The sequence below is a fragment of the Lynx rufus genome, unplaced genomic scaffold (assembly GCF_022079265.1).
Source record: "Lynx rufus isolate CCGP_SWC_20201006 ecotype Redwood Valley unplaced genomic scaffold, mLynRuf1.p SCAF_13, whole genome shotgun sequence".
NCBI lineage: Eukaryota > Metazoa > Chordata > Mammalia > Carnivora > Felidae > Lynx > Lynx rufus.
The window spans coordinates 4,629,360-4,642,632 of record NW_025814827.1 but is presented as its reverse complement, the minus strand read 5'-3'; the positions used below and the strand labels follow the sequence as shown (position 1 = coordinate 4,642,632).

Genomic DNA, 13,273 nt, shown 5'->3' with positions numbered 1-13,273 from the left:
GCAATAATACTTGTGTAGAAGTGTTACACCCCCCCCCCCCCCCCCGCCCCCATCCCCATCTGTGGACACTAAGTTGGCTTTCACTCTGAAGATCCTTGCCCTGTTTTGGGTCAGGGACATTTTCTTTGAGTAGTTCTTTGATTTTCTTCTCCTCCATTGTCTCTTTGTTAGGGATTGTAACTGCAACAGAAATTTTGATTGAACATTGGCTTTGCCAATTAGGGGTTTATTTTTTGTCATGAAACATATACCAGGTAAGTAGTTGCCAACATTGACTGGGTGGTCCAAGGACGTCAAAGCTGAGGTTTTTTCTTCATGGTCATAAGACGTCTACTGCAGCTCCAACATCACGTCATCATTCCAGGCAGAGAGAAAAAACAAGCAACGAAGAGAAAAAGATATAGCCTGTATTAGGAAAGCACAGCTTTCCCAAAAATCCCCAAAAGACTGCCACTTGTGTCATATCAACTATCCCCCTTTTAAGGAAGACTGGGAAATGTAGTTTTTCGTTGGACACATTGACACTCTGAACAAAATTAGGGTCTGTTAGTAACGAAAATGAGGAGAGTGGGTATTAACGAGTGGCATCTGCCACACTGTTTTCCACTGTATTAAAGGTGTTCTGTACTTGTTCTCTGTGTCTCTTCACTTGCATCTCACATAGTCCCGCTTTTTGTCATTTTGCTGTACATTCAGAGATATTTCCTGAATCCTGTTCTCCAGATCATTTTTGTTGTTAGCTATTCACATTCTGTTATTATCTTATCCATTCAGTTATTTTTTATGTCAGTAATTATATTTTTAATTTCTAAGAACTTTGTCTTTTGTCTTCTTGCAATAGCCTCTCCATGTCTCTGACTCTTGAAGTTTTGTTCTGCTTTCCAGAATTACCTTTTGCTTCCTCTCCTTATTTTGGTTCTTCTTTCTTGTGCTGTTGGTTTTTTCCCCAATAGTGATGATTCTTGGAAAGAAATATGTATGTGTGAAGGATTAGATTGATTCGTACGGAGAGTTAGCATAGATTTCCTCTGCAGTTCTTATGACACCATTATTTTCAAAAAATTCCAGTTTCTTGGTCACTTCCATAGGTCTGAAGACAAATGCCACCAAGTATTTTATAGCTAAACGCCAAAGTGAAGCTGCAGATGAAGGATAATTCATTTACTCCTTCATTTAGTCATTCTTTCAACACACGAATGTTTGCTACGTGCCAGGCACTGGGCTGGGTCTCAGAGACGCAAAGGTAGATTGGTGGGTTATGGAACAATCAGCTAGAATAGGAAATACAGGAAGGAAGAGAGGAGGATGATAACCAAACAGAGCTAAATCCTGTCTTTAACATTGTAGACTTGATGAGTTTTTGCTTCCGGTAGGGCATCTAAATGGAGACATGTCCAGTGCATGGCTGGATATAGAAGTCTGAAGCTCCAGTGTTCTGGGCTAGAGATGTACATTTTAGAGTCAAGAGTGTAAAGGTAATGACTACAAGCATGAAATTGGATGAGATCACTCTTCGGAGAGCTGAGGGCGGAACCCAGGGAAAAGTGTTGAAGGGCTGAGCTGAAGAGGAAAAGAACCGATAGAGGAAGATCGGGACGAAGTGAAACGAGAGCTCAGAGTCACACAGGAGGAATGGAGAGTATCTGCGAATCCTTCCAGTTGGTTGAAAGAGCTCATTTGGTATTACTGACCACTTGGGATGACCATTCCATTGGCACCAGTAGAGGTAGTCATGCCCCGAGCTGCTCCTCTGTGTCCTACTTGCTATGTGAGTTCCTGTGGCCCTACTTTATACCACAGTCCAGCTGCAACAGGGGGATAATAGTTCCTCCTGCTGTTACCTCCTTTGACTTCTGGAACAGCTTTGTTAAGTAGGGAGAATTTACCCAATTGGGCTGAGGGAGGTGAGAAGCTGAGGCTTTGGCTAGATGGAGTGACTTGTTCAAGGGGGCACAGTGAGGTGGTGGCAGAACCAGAGCTAGAATTCAGGCCTGGACTCTGAGATTCCTCGCTTTAGGCCTATCATTTTTCCACTGTACCAGGTGCCTTTTGCAGGATGTCTGCTGGATTCCCTCATTCTGTGAAACACATGATTTAACTCTTATTTGTTCTGTTTTCCTTCTCAAATTTCCTTTGTTGTCAGTTTAAGGCCTTTTGCTGCTGCCTTCTCAAGTAATATCTATGGCAAATGATTTTCTACTTTCGTTTAAGTTCATTTTACTTATTTTGAGAGAGAGCATGGGAGGGACAGAGAGAGAGAGGGAGAGAGAGAGAATCCCAGCAGGCTCTGTACAGCCCCGGTGGGGGGCTCGAACTCTTGAACCACAAGATAATGATCTGAGCCAAAATCAAGAGTCAGATGCTTAACCAACTGAGCACCCAGGCACCCTGAAAATTATTTTAAAGAGTTGGGGGTTAGTTAGCTTTCAGGACATTTAAAAGACAAGCACAGTTGCATTTCTTCTTTTTCTAGCTCTGTGTGTACACTGTTACGTGATAAAGGGGAAAGTACGCAAGTTTTGTAGGCAAGCCTGAGTTCGGTTCCCAGTGCTTTGCCGTGTGTGGACGTTATTTGGATTGTGATTTAAGGGAAAAAATTGTGTGTTTGTGAGACATTTATGGGTTTTATGTTTATTAAACATAAATCAGTATCTGATATGAGCAGTTATTATTTTCCAAGTATGATAGTGGTATTGTGGGTAGTCAAAAAAAAACCACAACCTTATCCTTTAGAGATACATATTGAGGGGCTCCTAGGTGGCTCTGTCAGTTAAGCATCTGACTCTTGGTTTCAGCACAGGTCATGATCTCACAGTTCATGAGTTCGAGCCCTGTGTCAGGCTCTGTGCTGATAGTGCAGAGCCTGCTTGGTATTCTGTTTCTCCCTCTCTCTTCCTCTCTGCTCCTTCCCTGCTTGCTCGCTCACTTTCTCTCTCTCAAAAGAAATAAAATTAAAAAGAAAAAAAAGAAATACATACTGAAAGGTTGTAGATGAAATGTTATGCTATCTGATATTTTATAAACTAGTGGGGTAGATGGGAGAATGGGTTGGATGGTTGTTGGGACAGAATGAGGAGTCCATGGTGATTCTATGTTTTGTTTTGTTTTTTAATTTTTTTTAATGTTTTATTTTATTTTTGAGAGAGAGACCTAAAAAAAGAAAGAAAAATCCTAGTGCTGACACCTCCTGGCTTAAGTTAGGCAAACTATTTAACCTCTCTGAGCTTCAATTTTCTTATCTCTCAAATCAGAATCGTTACACCTGTATTTCAGATTTGCTGGGAAAATTATAGTAATGCATATATGAAAACCATCTGGCATAGAGCCTGATGTGAAGTAGGTACTCAATCAGTTTTCCCTAACTTGTTGTTATTTTAAGAGACTTGGAACCTATTAAACCATTTGTCTCTGAGCTCTGGGGTCCATGGTTCTTCAGACAGGGATGCTTCTGGGCCTGGATGTGCTTCCGCATCTCTCCACTACTAACAGGAAGGTCCTCACCTTTGCTTTCTCCTTTCTCTCAAGCTACTGTAAATAAAGGGGGATTCAGCATAAGGGAACTTCAGCGATTTTATGAAACTCAAGGTCAGGGAAACACAGGCTTGTCTTACAGTGAACTAGAACTGGAAAACTTTTAGTGACCAAGGTGGCTACTCTGCATTTCTGCTTCATTTTCTCTTTCTGTAGATCAGCAGTTGGCAGACTGTTTCTGTAAAAGGCCTAGTGAATATTTTAAGCTTTGTGGCTTCATATAGTCTCTTTTGAACTACTTAACTCTGAAGTTGTAGTGTGAAAGTTCTGTAGACAATGTGTAACAAGTGATTGTGGCTGTGTTCTAATCAAACTTTATCTATAAGAAAAGGCAGAGGATGCATTTGGTCTGTGGGCCAGGGTTTGTAGACTACAGCTGTCAGGCTCCAATTACATATATTCCGTCTTAGTGGCCTCCAGATGGTGCTGTTGGTCCTCAAGTCCACATCATGTAGTCAATTCTGGATTACGAGGAAAGGGACTCTGACACACGCATATATTTATTTATGTATACATACACACAAATTTCCTTCGGGTGGAGCAGGGGCTGTGGCAAGTCTCTTCTGAGAAGAAAAGCTTGGGGTGAGTGGCCTGGGTATGTATGTCAAACACCCAGGAAGATCACCTGTTTATTCTGCTTTTATCTCCTATAATCTGAGTTTTTAAAGAGTCCATTTTGTGTATTTAAGTGTATTTAAGTATGGGGATGCCTGGGTGGCTCAGTCGGTTAAGTGTCTGACTCTAGATTTCAGCTCAGGTCATGATCTCAAGGTTTGTGAGATTGAGCGCCATGTCAGGCTCTGTGCTGACAGCATGGAGCCTGCTTGAGATTCTCTCTCTCCCTGTCTCTGTCCCTCCCCTGCTCATGCACACACTCTCTTTCTCATAAATGTAAAAAATGGTTTTTAAATGTATTTAGGTATGAAATACCTGTTGTGTCATTTAAAATGTAAGTTTTGCTGAACAGTACAATCCCCAGATGCCTGATGTTTCATTCTGCTGGTAACTGTGGAATTTACACCTATGCTATTTTACTTTCTTTCATGTGTAGGAGATCTGTCATAACCTAGGAGTTTGCTACATTTATCTGAAACAGTTCAAAAAGGTAATTGATGGAAATGGTGGTGGTAGTTGAGTTCTCGGCTGGGGGCTTCACTGAGGGTTCGCTGAGGGTTTTGTATTATTTCTAGGAAGTGCTTGTAGAGATTTGGAGAAGTAAAAATCCAAAGTGCCATGTACATTTATCCCCATATTTATTCTTATTTTTCATCCATCTGTTTTTCCCCCATATTTTAGCAACAAAATGACAAACTCTAGAACTGTTACGAGGGAATGGCAATCTAATTGCTTTTCTCTCTTCTTCTCCACCCCAGTTTAATTTACTAGTATAGAAACAAATGTTCAATAAAACTTAGATATCAAAAAGTGAACCCTTAAGTCTGGAAGTGTTAAAAGTGTTAAAAGTCTTATGCTCTGACAGCAACTGATTTTAGTTTTTGAGGTCATTGGAAATGAATTTTAGTTTCAAGTGGATCTGATTTTGAGTTTCTGTCTTTAATGTTATTTTCCGTGTGAGAACTTTTATTTTTAGTGGGTTTCTTCAGGTTTCCTGGGCAGAGCTACAGTGTTATATGCTTGGTTAGGAGAGCTTTCTCCTCAGAGAATATTCCAAGCAAGTACATTTCTATTCATCAGATTATTCTGAGCCAAGGGAGAGATAAGATTGTTCTTGGGTCAGACCTGTACTTAGGAGAAGGAGAATTATATTTAGATTTTACTATAAAGCTAACAGAGCAAACATAATACTTGACATTTCTATAAATACTTGTTGAATCAATGAATGTCTTAAATGAAGCCCTTTATATCTGTTAGGATATAAACTCTTCCAGAGCAAGGGGTTTGTTTTGTTAGCTCTGGTATCCCTAGTACTTAGAACAATAGATACTTGGTGGATACATGTTGAGTGAATAAATGAGAACAGTCCATTCATTCATTTATCAAAATATTGGTGAGGAAAATGCAGTCCACCCTGGGGAAGGTAATGCAATTGGTCAGTGGTGCAGCTGGGACTGAGTTCAGGGCAGTGCTGTCTTCTGTACTAAGACATCCCTTTGACTTATGAAGGCATGAGTCATGGGTATGAATACCAAGATGGAGAAAACACTCAAAAAGGTTAATCATCTTGTATAAACTCTCCCAAGTGGCTCCAGAGGTAGACACCTCATGTTGCCAGCTGTCCTGTCAGCAAGCAGTTTTGGTATGTTTTAGTTTTTTGGGTAGTGGGGGCTGTTTGCTGAGATGTGATGTGTCTGCGTTAGAAAGGGGGAGCTCTGTCTTTACATTAGCCATACGAAGACATTGTCCTTTCCTATAGTGATTTGGTTCTTTTTACTCCATCAATCTTGTTAGGCACAAGAGCAGCTGCACAATGCCCTACATCTTAACAGGCATGATTTGACTTACATAATGCTGGGGAAGATCCACCTGCTGGAGGGAGACTTGGACAAGGCCATTGAAATCTACAAGAAAGCAGTGGAGTAAGTATGTTTGTTTTCTTTAAGGCAATGAGAAGACAAATGGGAGCAGACATATGAACCCCCAAGCCTAAGATGGATTCCTGTGACTATTAGTTGTGTGAGTTAGAGTACAGTTCAGGCCAAGGTTAAAAGCTCCCTGTGGCTTGCTTACATAAAAAGACTTGTGCTTCTCCCCCGTCAGTATGGCCAGCCTAGCCTAGATGGACAGCTCTGCTCCCCAAGGTCAGTCAGGGATCCAGGTTCTTTATTAACCCACCATTTCTTACATTGTTGTCTTCACCTGCGTGGTGAAGCTGACTTAATGTAGCATCCATGTTTCAGGCTATGGTGAGGGGTGGTGGTTTGTGAGGGTGAGGTGGCCACTAGCTGCAAGGGAAGTGGGTACACATGTGCTCAGGAGGAAGGAGCACATAGATTTTGGAGTCAGCTGCTATTCTGCCATTGTGGTTTTCACTTCTATAGCAGATCTTTTTCCGGGGACATTGGGGTCAGAAATCTGACTCACTAATAAATATCTGGCCTTTATTAGCATGAAACCAATATGTTTTGTGGTGTTTCTTGTGGTTTTTTTTTTTTTTAAGTTTGTTAAAGAGAGAGAGTGAATAGGGGAGAGGGAAAAGGAGAGAATCCCAAGCAGGCTCTGTTCTCCCAACACGGGGTTTGGCCCCATAAACCGAGATCATGACCTGAGCCAAAACCAGGAGTCAGACGCTTAACCAACTGAGCCACCCAGGCGTTCTCCCTACCCCTTCCCCAATATCTTGTGTTCTTAAAACATGAGTAGGGTAGGCCAAACCCCTGTTGATAATGGAACTGACTGGCTTTCTCAGGATGCTGTTCCATATTTCTTCTCTAGGGACATGTACTATCTTGTCTTTTTTGTATAGGGTCTTGTTTGTTTTAAGTAGGATAAATGTAGCAAAATGTCATATTTGTTTCGTCACTTAACAGGAAGCATGGCCACAAAGTCTATTATTCCTGATAATTAGTCTCTGAACTTAGATTTCTATTAATTACCTTTGCCTTCTACCATGATAGTCACTTTTCTGGTTGTATCAGTTAAACACTCTCTGAATTGTCTTCAACCACATTTTATATCTACAAAGACATAAAAGTCCCTTGGTTTTTTAAGCTACAAAAGACTTTTGTCACCAAGAAGCTAAGTTTACAGGGATTAGAGGAAGGAGCCCACGTAGCTTTTTTTATTTTTTATTTTTAAGAGAGAGCGCCAGCAGGGGAGAGGGGCAGAGTGGGAGAGAGAAAATCTCAAGCAGGCTCCATGCTCCGCGCAGAGCACGTTGCAGGTCTCAATCCCATGACCCTTAGGATCATGACCTAGACCAAAATCAAGAGTCAACATTCAACTAAGCCAGCCAGGCACCCCTCCCCCTAATCCATGTAGCATATTTTAAGCTTCTGTGGGGCAGGGTGGAAGCCTTGATCCCTGACTTCTGCCTTAAAAAAATTTTTTTTTGTTTAAATATTTATTTATTTTCAAGAGAGAGAGTTGAGGAGGGGCAGAGAGAAAGGGAGACACAGAATCTAAAGCAGGCTCCAGGCTCTGAGCTTTTAGCAGAGAGCCCGACTCGGGACTCGAACTCAAAAACTACGAGATCATGATCTGAACAAAAGTTGATGCTTAACTGAACCACCAAGGTGCCCCGCTGACTTCTGCCTTTTAAAGTTGGCTCTTTGAGATTAGCTCACATAAATCTTAAGGGTGATATTCTTCCAGTGGCTCGTCAAGGACTGAAGTCACCAAAATTCCCAAGGGAATAAGGGGATAGCTTGAGAATTTGGAACCTGAGAATGGAGACCATTGTCTGTGACTCATAGCTTTGGAGATGGTAGTCATGTTTTGGTGGGGAGTTCAGGGGGAGATGCCACCAGAATCATGAAAGTTACATAGTTGGTTTGTGGGAGGGAGGTGATCAAAATGGATATTTATTATGGCAGAAAGTGAAGGGCAAATATCCATTTGAACTGAGTAAGCTCTGTTCAGCTCAACCTTCCTCTAGTTGGGGATTTGGCCCCTCTTGTTCTGGTCTCTCCATGGGACCAGTGCTGGAGACAGTTCCTTGCCTTTTGCCATTTTCACTGTTGAAGCTGCTGATGGTCCTATAGACAGAACATCTCAGCTCAGTGTTGCTTAACTTTTGCGATAAAGGCAAGTGTCAGTGAGGGATTGGGAAAGCAAATAATCTTTTACTTAAGTCAGTGTTTAGTCCCCAAAGCCAATGGCTAATTCTTTCCTAGGGCTGGTGAGTATCTTCCTTCTTCTGTTTAGTTTGGCTCTTTAGTATGTGTTTTTGTTTAATATGGAGAGCAGAGCATTAGGGCCGTTGGGATCCTAAATTACACAGAGAACCCTGCTGGCTGGCATTGTCAGTACAGTGAGACCAGAAAAAAAAGAAAAAAAATCTTACAAGAGGGAATTGGGTGTTGCTGTGTTGTTTTCTAGACTGACTTGATTTATCGAGAATCGGTCTTTAATTATATCGGTATAATCAGGACCGTCACAGAGAATATTCTATAAGTTCTTCTTAGGACTATGGCCCTAAGGAGAAAGATCCTGAAAGGAGTCTGGATGCTAAGTCCCATTTCTTTCTTGCTGAGCAGTCCACCCTGTAGCCAGGGTTGAGATAACCTACTTTAGAAGGAAATTCCCAAAGGACTTTGGGAATGGTCATGGGGAGGAGGAGGCAAAAAGTGTCCGCCACTGCTCGTGAGGGCACGTCACTGTGCAGGTGTCCTGGTGTGTCTTGTACGCATCTAGTTTCCCTCTGAGCACCGATCTGTGTTGCAGGTTCTCACCAGAGAATACAGAACTTCTTACGACTTTGGGATTACTCTACTTACAGGTAATGAGAACCCTCATTCGTGCACTAGTGTTAGAAATGCTTTTGGATGTGTGTGGATTGTGGTTTCCCTGAATTTTGATTTTACTTTAATGCATCTTCCTAACGGTCATGTGAACCTTACTCTCTGCATCTGATATTTTTTATCTGCTAAAGGAAGTAATTTTCTGCATTCAAATCAGAAGCAAATAAGCCTGCTTGAGGCTACTTACCCATTTAAGGAAAGAGCATTTATGAGAAATGACCGGTCAGTGGGGCCGGCATGGTGTTGCTGGGGGGAGAAAGCCTGATGCAGGTTGGCGCTGGCCAACGGGCTTTGGGGCAGAGTTCGTTTCCACCCCTCCTTCCCAGCCAGATCTTACAGGAACGAGAAGGCAAAACACTGTCTCGAATAAGAAGTCTCCTGTCCCCTCCGTGTTTTCCTGAGCACAAATGGCATCTTTTTAGCACCTCCACTTCTCTGTATCAGCCTGCGGATCCGAGGCCCAGGGATCCCTGAGAGTCTGTCCCTGTCCTGCCCCCATGAACTCCCCAAGTTCCCTGCTCAGCTGCTCCTCCAGCTATGCCTCTGTGGTGGCCTTTCTGGCTGTTTTGTTTTTCTTTAAAAGGAATCAGGAGCTTAATCCTAGGCCTTCCTGGCTTTGGCTTGGGAGGTTGGCCCCAGGGGAATGAGGCTAACAAGCCCCTTTCCTGCCAAGAGGCATTAGTGTGCAAAGCGTGGCAGAGGTGGTTCCTGGCAGATAGATACTTTGACCTTATCAGGAGACAAATCAACAAATAAGGGGATTTTTAGTTTTCTTTTTTTATCTGGTATCTGTAGCTGCTTTTTTTTTTTTTTTTAATCATGAGAACTCAGAACGTCAGTGTGTTTCTGTTCAGGGTGTGGTTGGCCAGACTCCTTAACTGCCATCTCCCCCTGATGTAATTCTCTGGTTTGCTTTTTCTCCAAGCTCGGCATTTACCAGAAGGCATTCGAACATCTTGGAAATGCACTGACCTATGACCCTACCAACTACAAGGTATTGCAGGCCGTCAAACCCCAGAGCCTTTACTCAGATGCTCCCACTGCTGCCAGGGGCGATCTGGCCCTAGAGAGCATTTTGGATACCTGAGAAATTACCTTTTTCTTAGAAAAGTTTTAAATAGACATGGCCCTTCTTATCGGAAGATGTAAAACGTTAGCGCTCTGCTTTTGTTTTCTAAAAGAGCACGTGTTATAACAGGCCTGTAACTTCTGCAGAGAATGAGGTCGTAGTGCTGGTGAGGTTTGTGTGCTGCTTAGGGAGTGAGCAAAGCCTCCACGACTGCCGTCAGAGGTCATTCTGGTGACATAACTTCTGGATTCTTAATGGACTGGCGATGACAACTCTCGTCCAGGTACGACTCTGGAGCTGAGAAGATCGTGTAGAAGATGAACATGATGGAGGGAGATGCAGCCGAATGGGTTTGATGTCAGACACAGACTCGTCCTGTCTGAGAAGTCATAGAAGGCGTGTTAACTCCGTCAGCTCCCCACCTTGACACCTTTCCTTGGACAAATGCAAGGGCCAGCCTGATGACGCCTGAAGCTTGCTCACCCTGTCCGGTGGCCAAAGGAGCTGTACCTTCAGTGGTCAAAGACGGGAGTTTCTGAATTGTCTAGAGCACTTGGGGTACCACGTAGGGAGTTCAGGGGGCAGATTAAAGGCTGTTTTTCCTCAAAGGGCCTTGACTCTGAAATGTTGACTTCCTTGACCGGAAGTAGGAAACAAATGAGCCAAGTAGGGTCACTGACATTTTCTCTTTTCTTTTTCTGGACTGTGCTGGAGAAAGCCACGGTGAGGTGCAGGGACATTCCTCATCAGCATTTATCCCAGTAGCTTAAATATACCTTTTGTGTCCCTGGAAGAAGTACCCTGTTGAGTACCTACACCCAGAATGTCTGCTTCACCACTATAGCCTTTTGGGAACGGCTGAATTACAAGTTGTCCATGTCCTGTGTTTGCAGGCCATTTTGGCAGCAGGCAGCATGATGCAGACCCACGGGGACTTTGATGTTGCCCTCACCAAGTACAGAGTTGTAGCTTGTGCCGTTCCAGAAAGTCCTCCACTCTGGAACAACATCGGAATGTGTTTCTTTGGCAAGAAGAAATATGTGGCAGTGAGTGTCTCCCCACCTTCCTTGTTCATGTTCATACACGCAAGTTACTGGGTCTGCCGGGCCTACCCTGGCCTCTCATCTCGTGTCCCATCTCTCCTGCAGGCTATCAGCTGCCTGAAACGAGCCAACTACTTGGCACCCTTTGATTGGAAGATTCTGTATAACTTGGGCCTTGTCCACTTGACAATGCAGCAGTATGCGTCAGCTTTCCATTTCCTCAGTGCGGCCATCAACTTCCAGCCAAAGATGGGGGAGCTCTACATGCTTTTGGCTGGTAAGAGACACTTAGGTGGAAAACCCCCTCCGTGGTTTGTGAGGAGGGAAAATGACTTAGAATCATAAGAGGCCAGTGGTTAAATGTCCCATAGAAGCCACTGCCTCACAGATCCCACAGGAATTTAGATTAGTGTCCTAAAGCCTGAAAAAGATGACAGAATAGCTAGTTGCTTCTAGCCTGCAGGAATTTCACTCAGAGACCAACAGGTTAAATCAAGATCATCCCTAGTTCATCTGTTACCAGTGGTTTTCCCTTGGCTGACAATTCATTTATATAAAGAGGAGGGGTGGAGAAAAAGAGTGAGAGTCTAGCTATAAATTCCAGATACCATCTAGTGTTAAGAGCTTGGGCTTTAGGAAGGGTCCCGTTTCCACTACTTACTGGATTATTTCTAGTAGAGAGGGAAGATTATGTAATAAATAACCAGTGACTAGTAGCTATTGGTTTTGTTGTCACTATATCATTGGCCTATTATTAATGTGAGTGTTACTATAACGTTGAAGTACTGATAATATTCTTTCTGGGGGTATTTCTCCACTGGACTTACTAAGTGTAAGCCCAAAAGCAGTTTCCTTATTCCCGTTGACAGGTGGTGGTGGTTGTTATTATTATTGCGGGGAACTTATTTGAGAACGGTTGCAAAAGCAAATTGAATGGTGGTTAATTGGGGGTTGCCTGAATACAAAGCAAGCTCAGTTCTGTGAACAGACAGCCCTACTGTAAGGCATGAGCCACACTTCTAACTCCCAAACTAGAGCTGGCCTTCACACTGCAGTTTGAAGGCTAAGCTGGAACTCACTGGCTCGGCTGTCATGGGAACAAAGGCGTGCAGCCATGGCCGCACCATGTGTCCTGCGGCGAGTGGGCGGTCGTGTTGTGTGGTGTAGTGGGGGAGGAGTCAGGAAAGCTGGTCTAGGGCCACATGAAGTGGGGGGCGGGCAGGAGAAGAATGCTGGGACTCTGGCCTTTTATCCTAGAGGCCAAGGTTTTCCAACCGTATTCCTAGATCTTCTCTTAAGTGTCTAGGAGAGCTGAGTGTGTAGCTTGGTGGGGAGGTCGGGTGGGCCTGGCTTTCAAAACAGCTCTGTTTTTCTTTGTTTTATACATCAGGTTTCCAGAAAATGCTGATTACAAAGGAGAGTGTGTTCTGTTGCTATACAAACTTTTATAAAGATCATGGTTGTGGGTAATGGATTCTTAAGTAGGGTGGTGTGACACAGTCAGATTTGTTTGTAAGTCAGGAAGACTCCTGGCAGCTTGGTGGCAAAGTGGATGGAGGCAGGTGGGGACATTGCTGTGGGGAAGAAATGGAAAGCCTGAAACAATTTGCATCTGAACAAGGGCAGTGTCAGTAAAGAAAAGTACAAAAAACAGGATTCGCAGGACTTGGCTACTGACTGTGGAGAGACACCATCGAAGCAGGTGACACCGGGCATCTAAGCTGAGTGACCGAAGGCGGTCGTGCCAGGAGCCGAGGCGGCAAAGGAGGAGTTCAGTTTGGGGGTTGAATGAACTGTGGTCTTGAAACATTCCTTTTGTTTTCCACACGGGGCTCCCCAGTCACAGTGCCCACTTTCTTTGTTGCAGTGGCTCTGACCAATCTGGAAGACCCAGAGAACGCCAAGAAAGCCTACGCGGAAGCCGTCCGCCTGGATAAGTAAGCTGCTCCGTCAGGAGTGGTACTGGGGCGGGTCGGACTCTCAGAAGCCACCAGGTGGCGCCACAGCCCAGTTGGGGCGTGCGGGGCGGTTGAGCAGCGGCCCAGATGCCTGCTCTGGGGGTCAGTGGGGGGGCCTGACTGCAGAAGGATGTGGTCCTTAAGCACACAGTGGCTCAGCGGGAACAGACACTGGCTCTTTCTGAGAAAATGTTTCCAGGAGCTGGCAGTGGGCTTCGGGTGCTGATAGCCATGGGCTAGCTGGAATATCAG

The 13,273-nt window shown here is 44.0% G+C and overlaps 1 protein-coding gene across 1 annotated transcript in view; it reads left to right on the top strand.

The window, feature by feature from the left end:
- BBS4 (Bardet-Biedl syndrome 4) overlaps positions 1-13,273 on the top strand; it is a 55,202-nt gene that overhangs the window by 39,225 nt on the left and 2,704 nt on the right. The window contains exons 7-13 of the mRNA XM_047075671.1: positions 4,583-4,636; positions 5,941-6,068; positions 8,875-8,929; positions 9,877-9,945; positions 10,914-11,066; positions 11,169-11,340; positions 12,931-13,000. Of these exons, the coding sequence (XP_046931627.1) occupies positions 4,583-4,636; positions 5,941-6,068; positions 8,875-8,929; positions 9,877-9,945; positions 10,914-11,066; positions 11,169-11,340; positions 12,931-13,000 (701 nt within the window). The remainder of the gene's footprint in view (positions 1-4,582; positions 4,637-5,940; positions 6,069-8,874; positions 8,930-9,876; positions 9,946-10,913; positions 11,067-11,168; positions 11,341-12,930; positions 13,001-13,273) is intronic.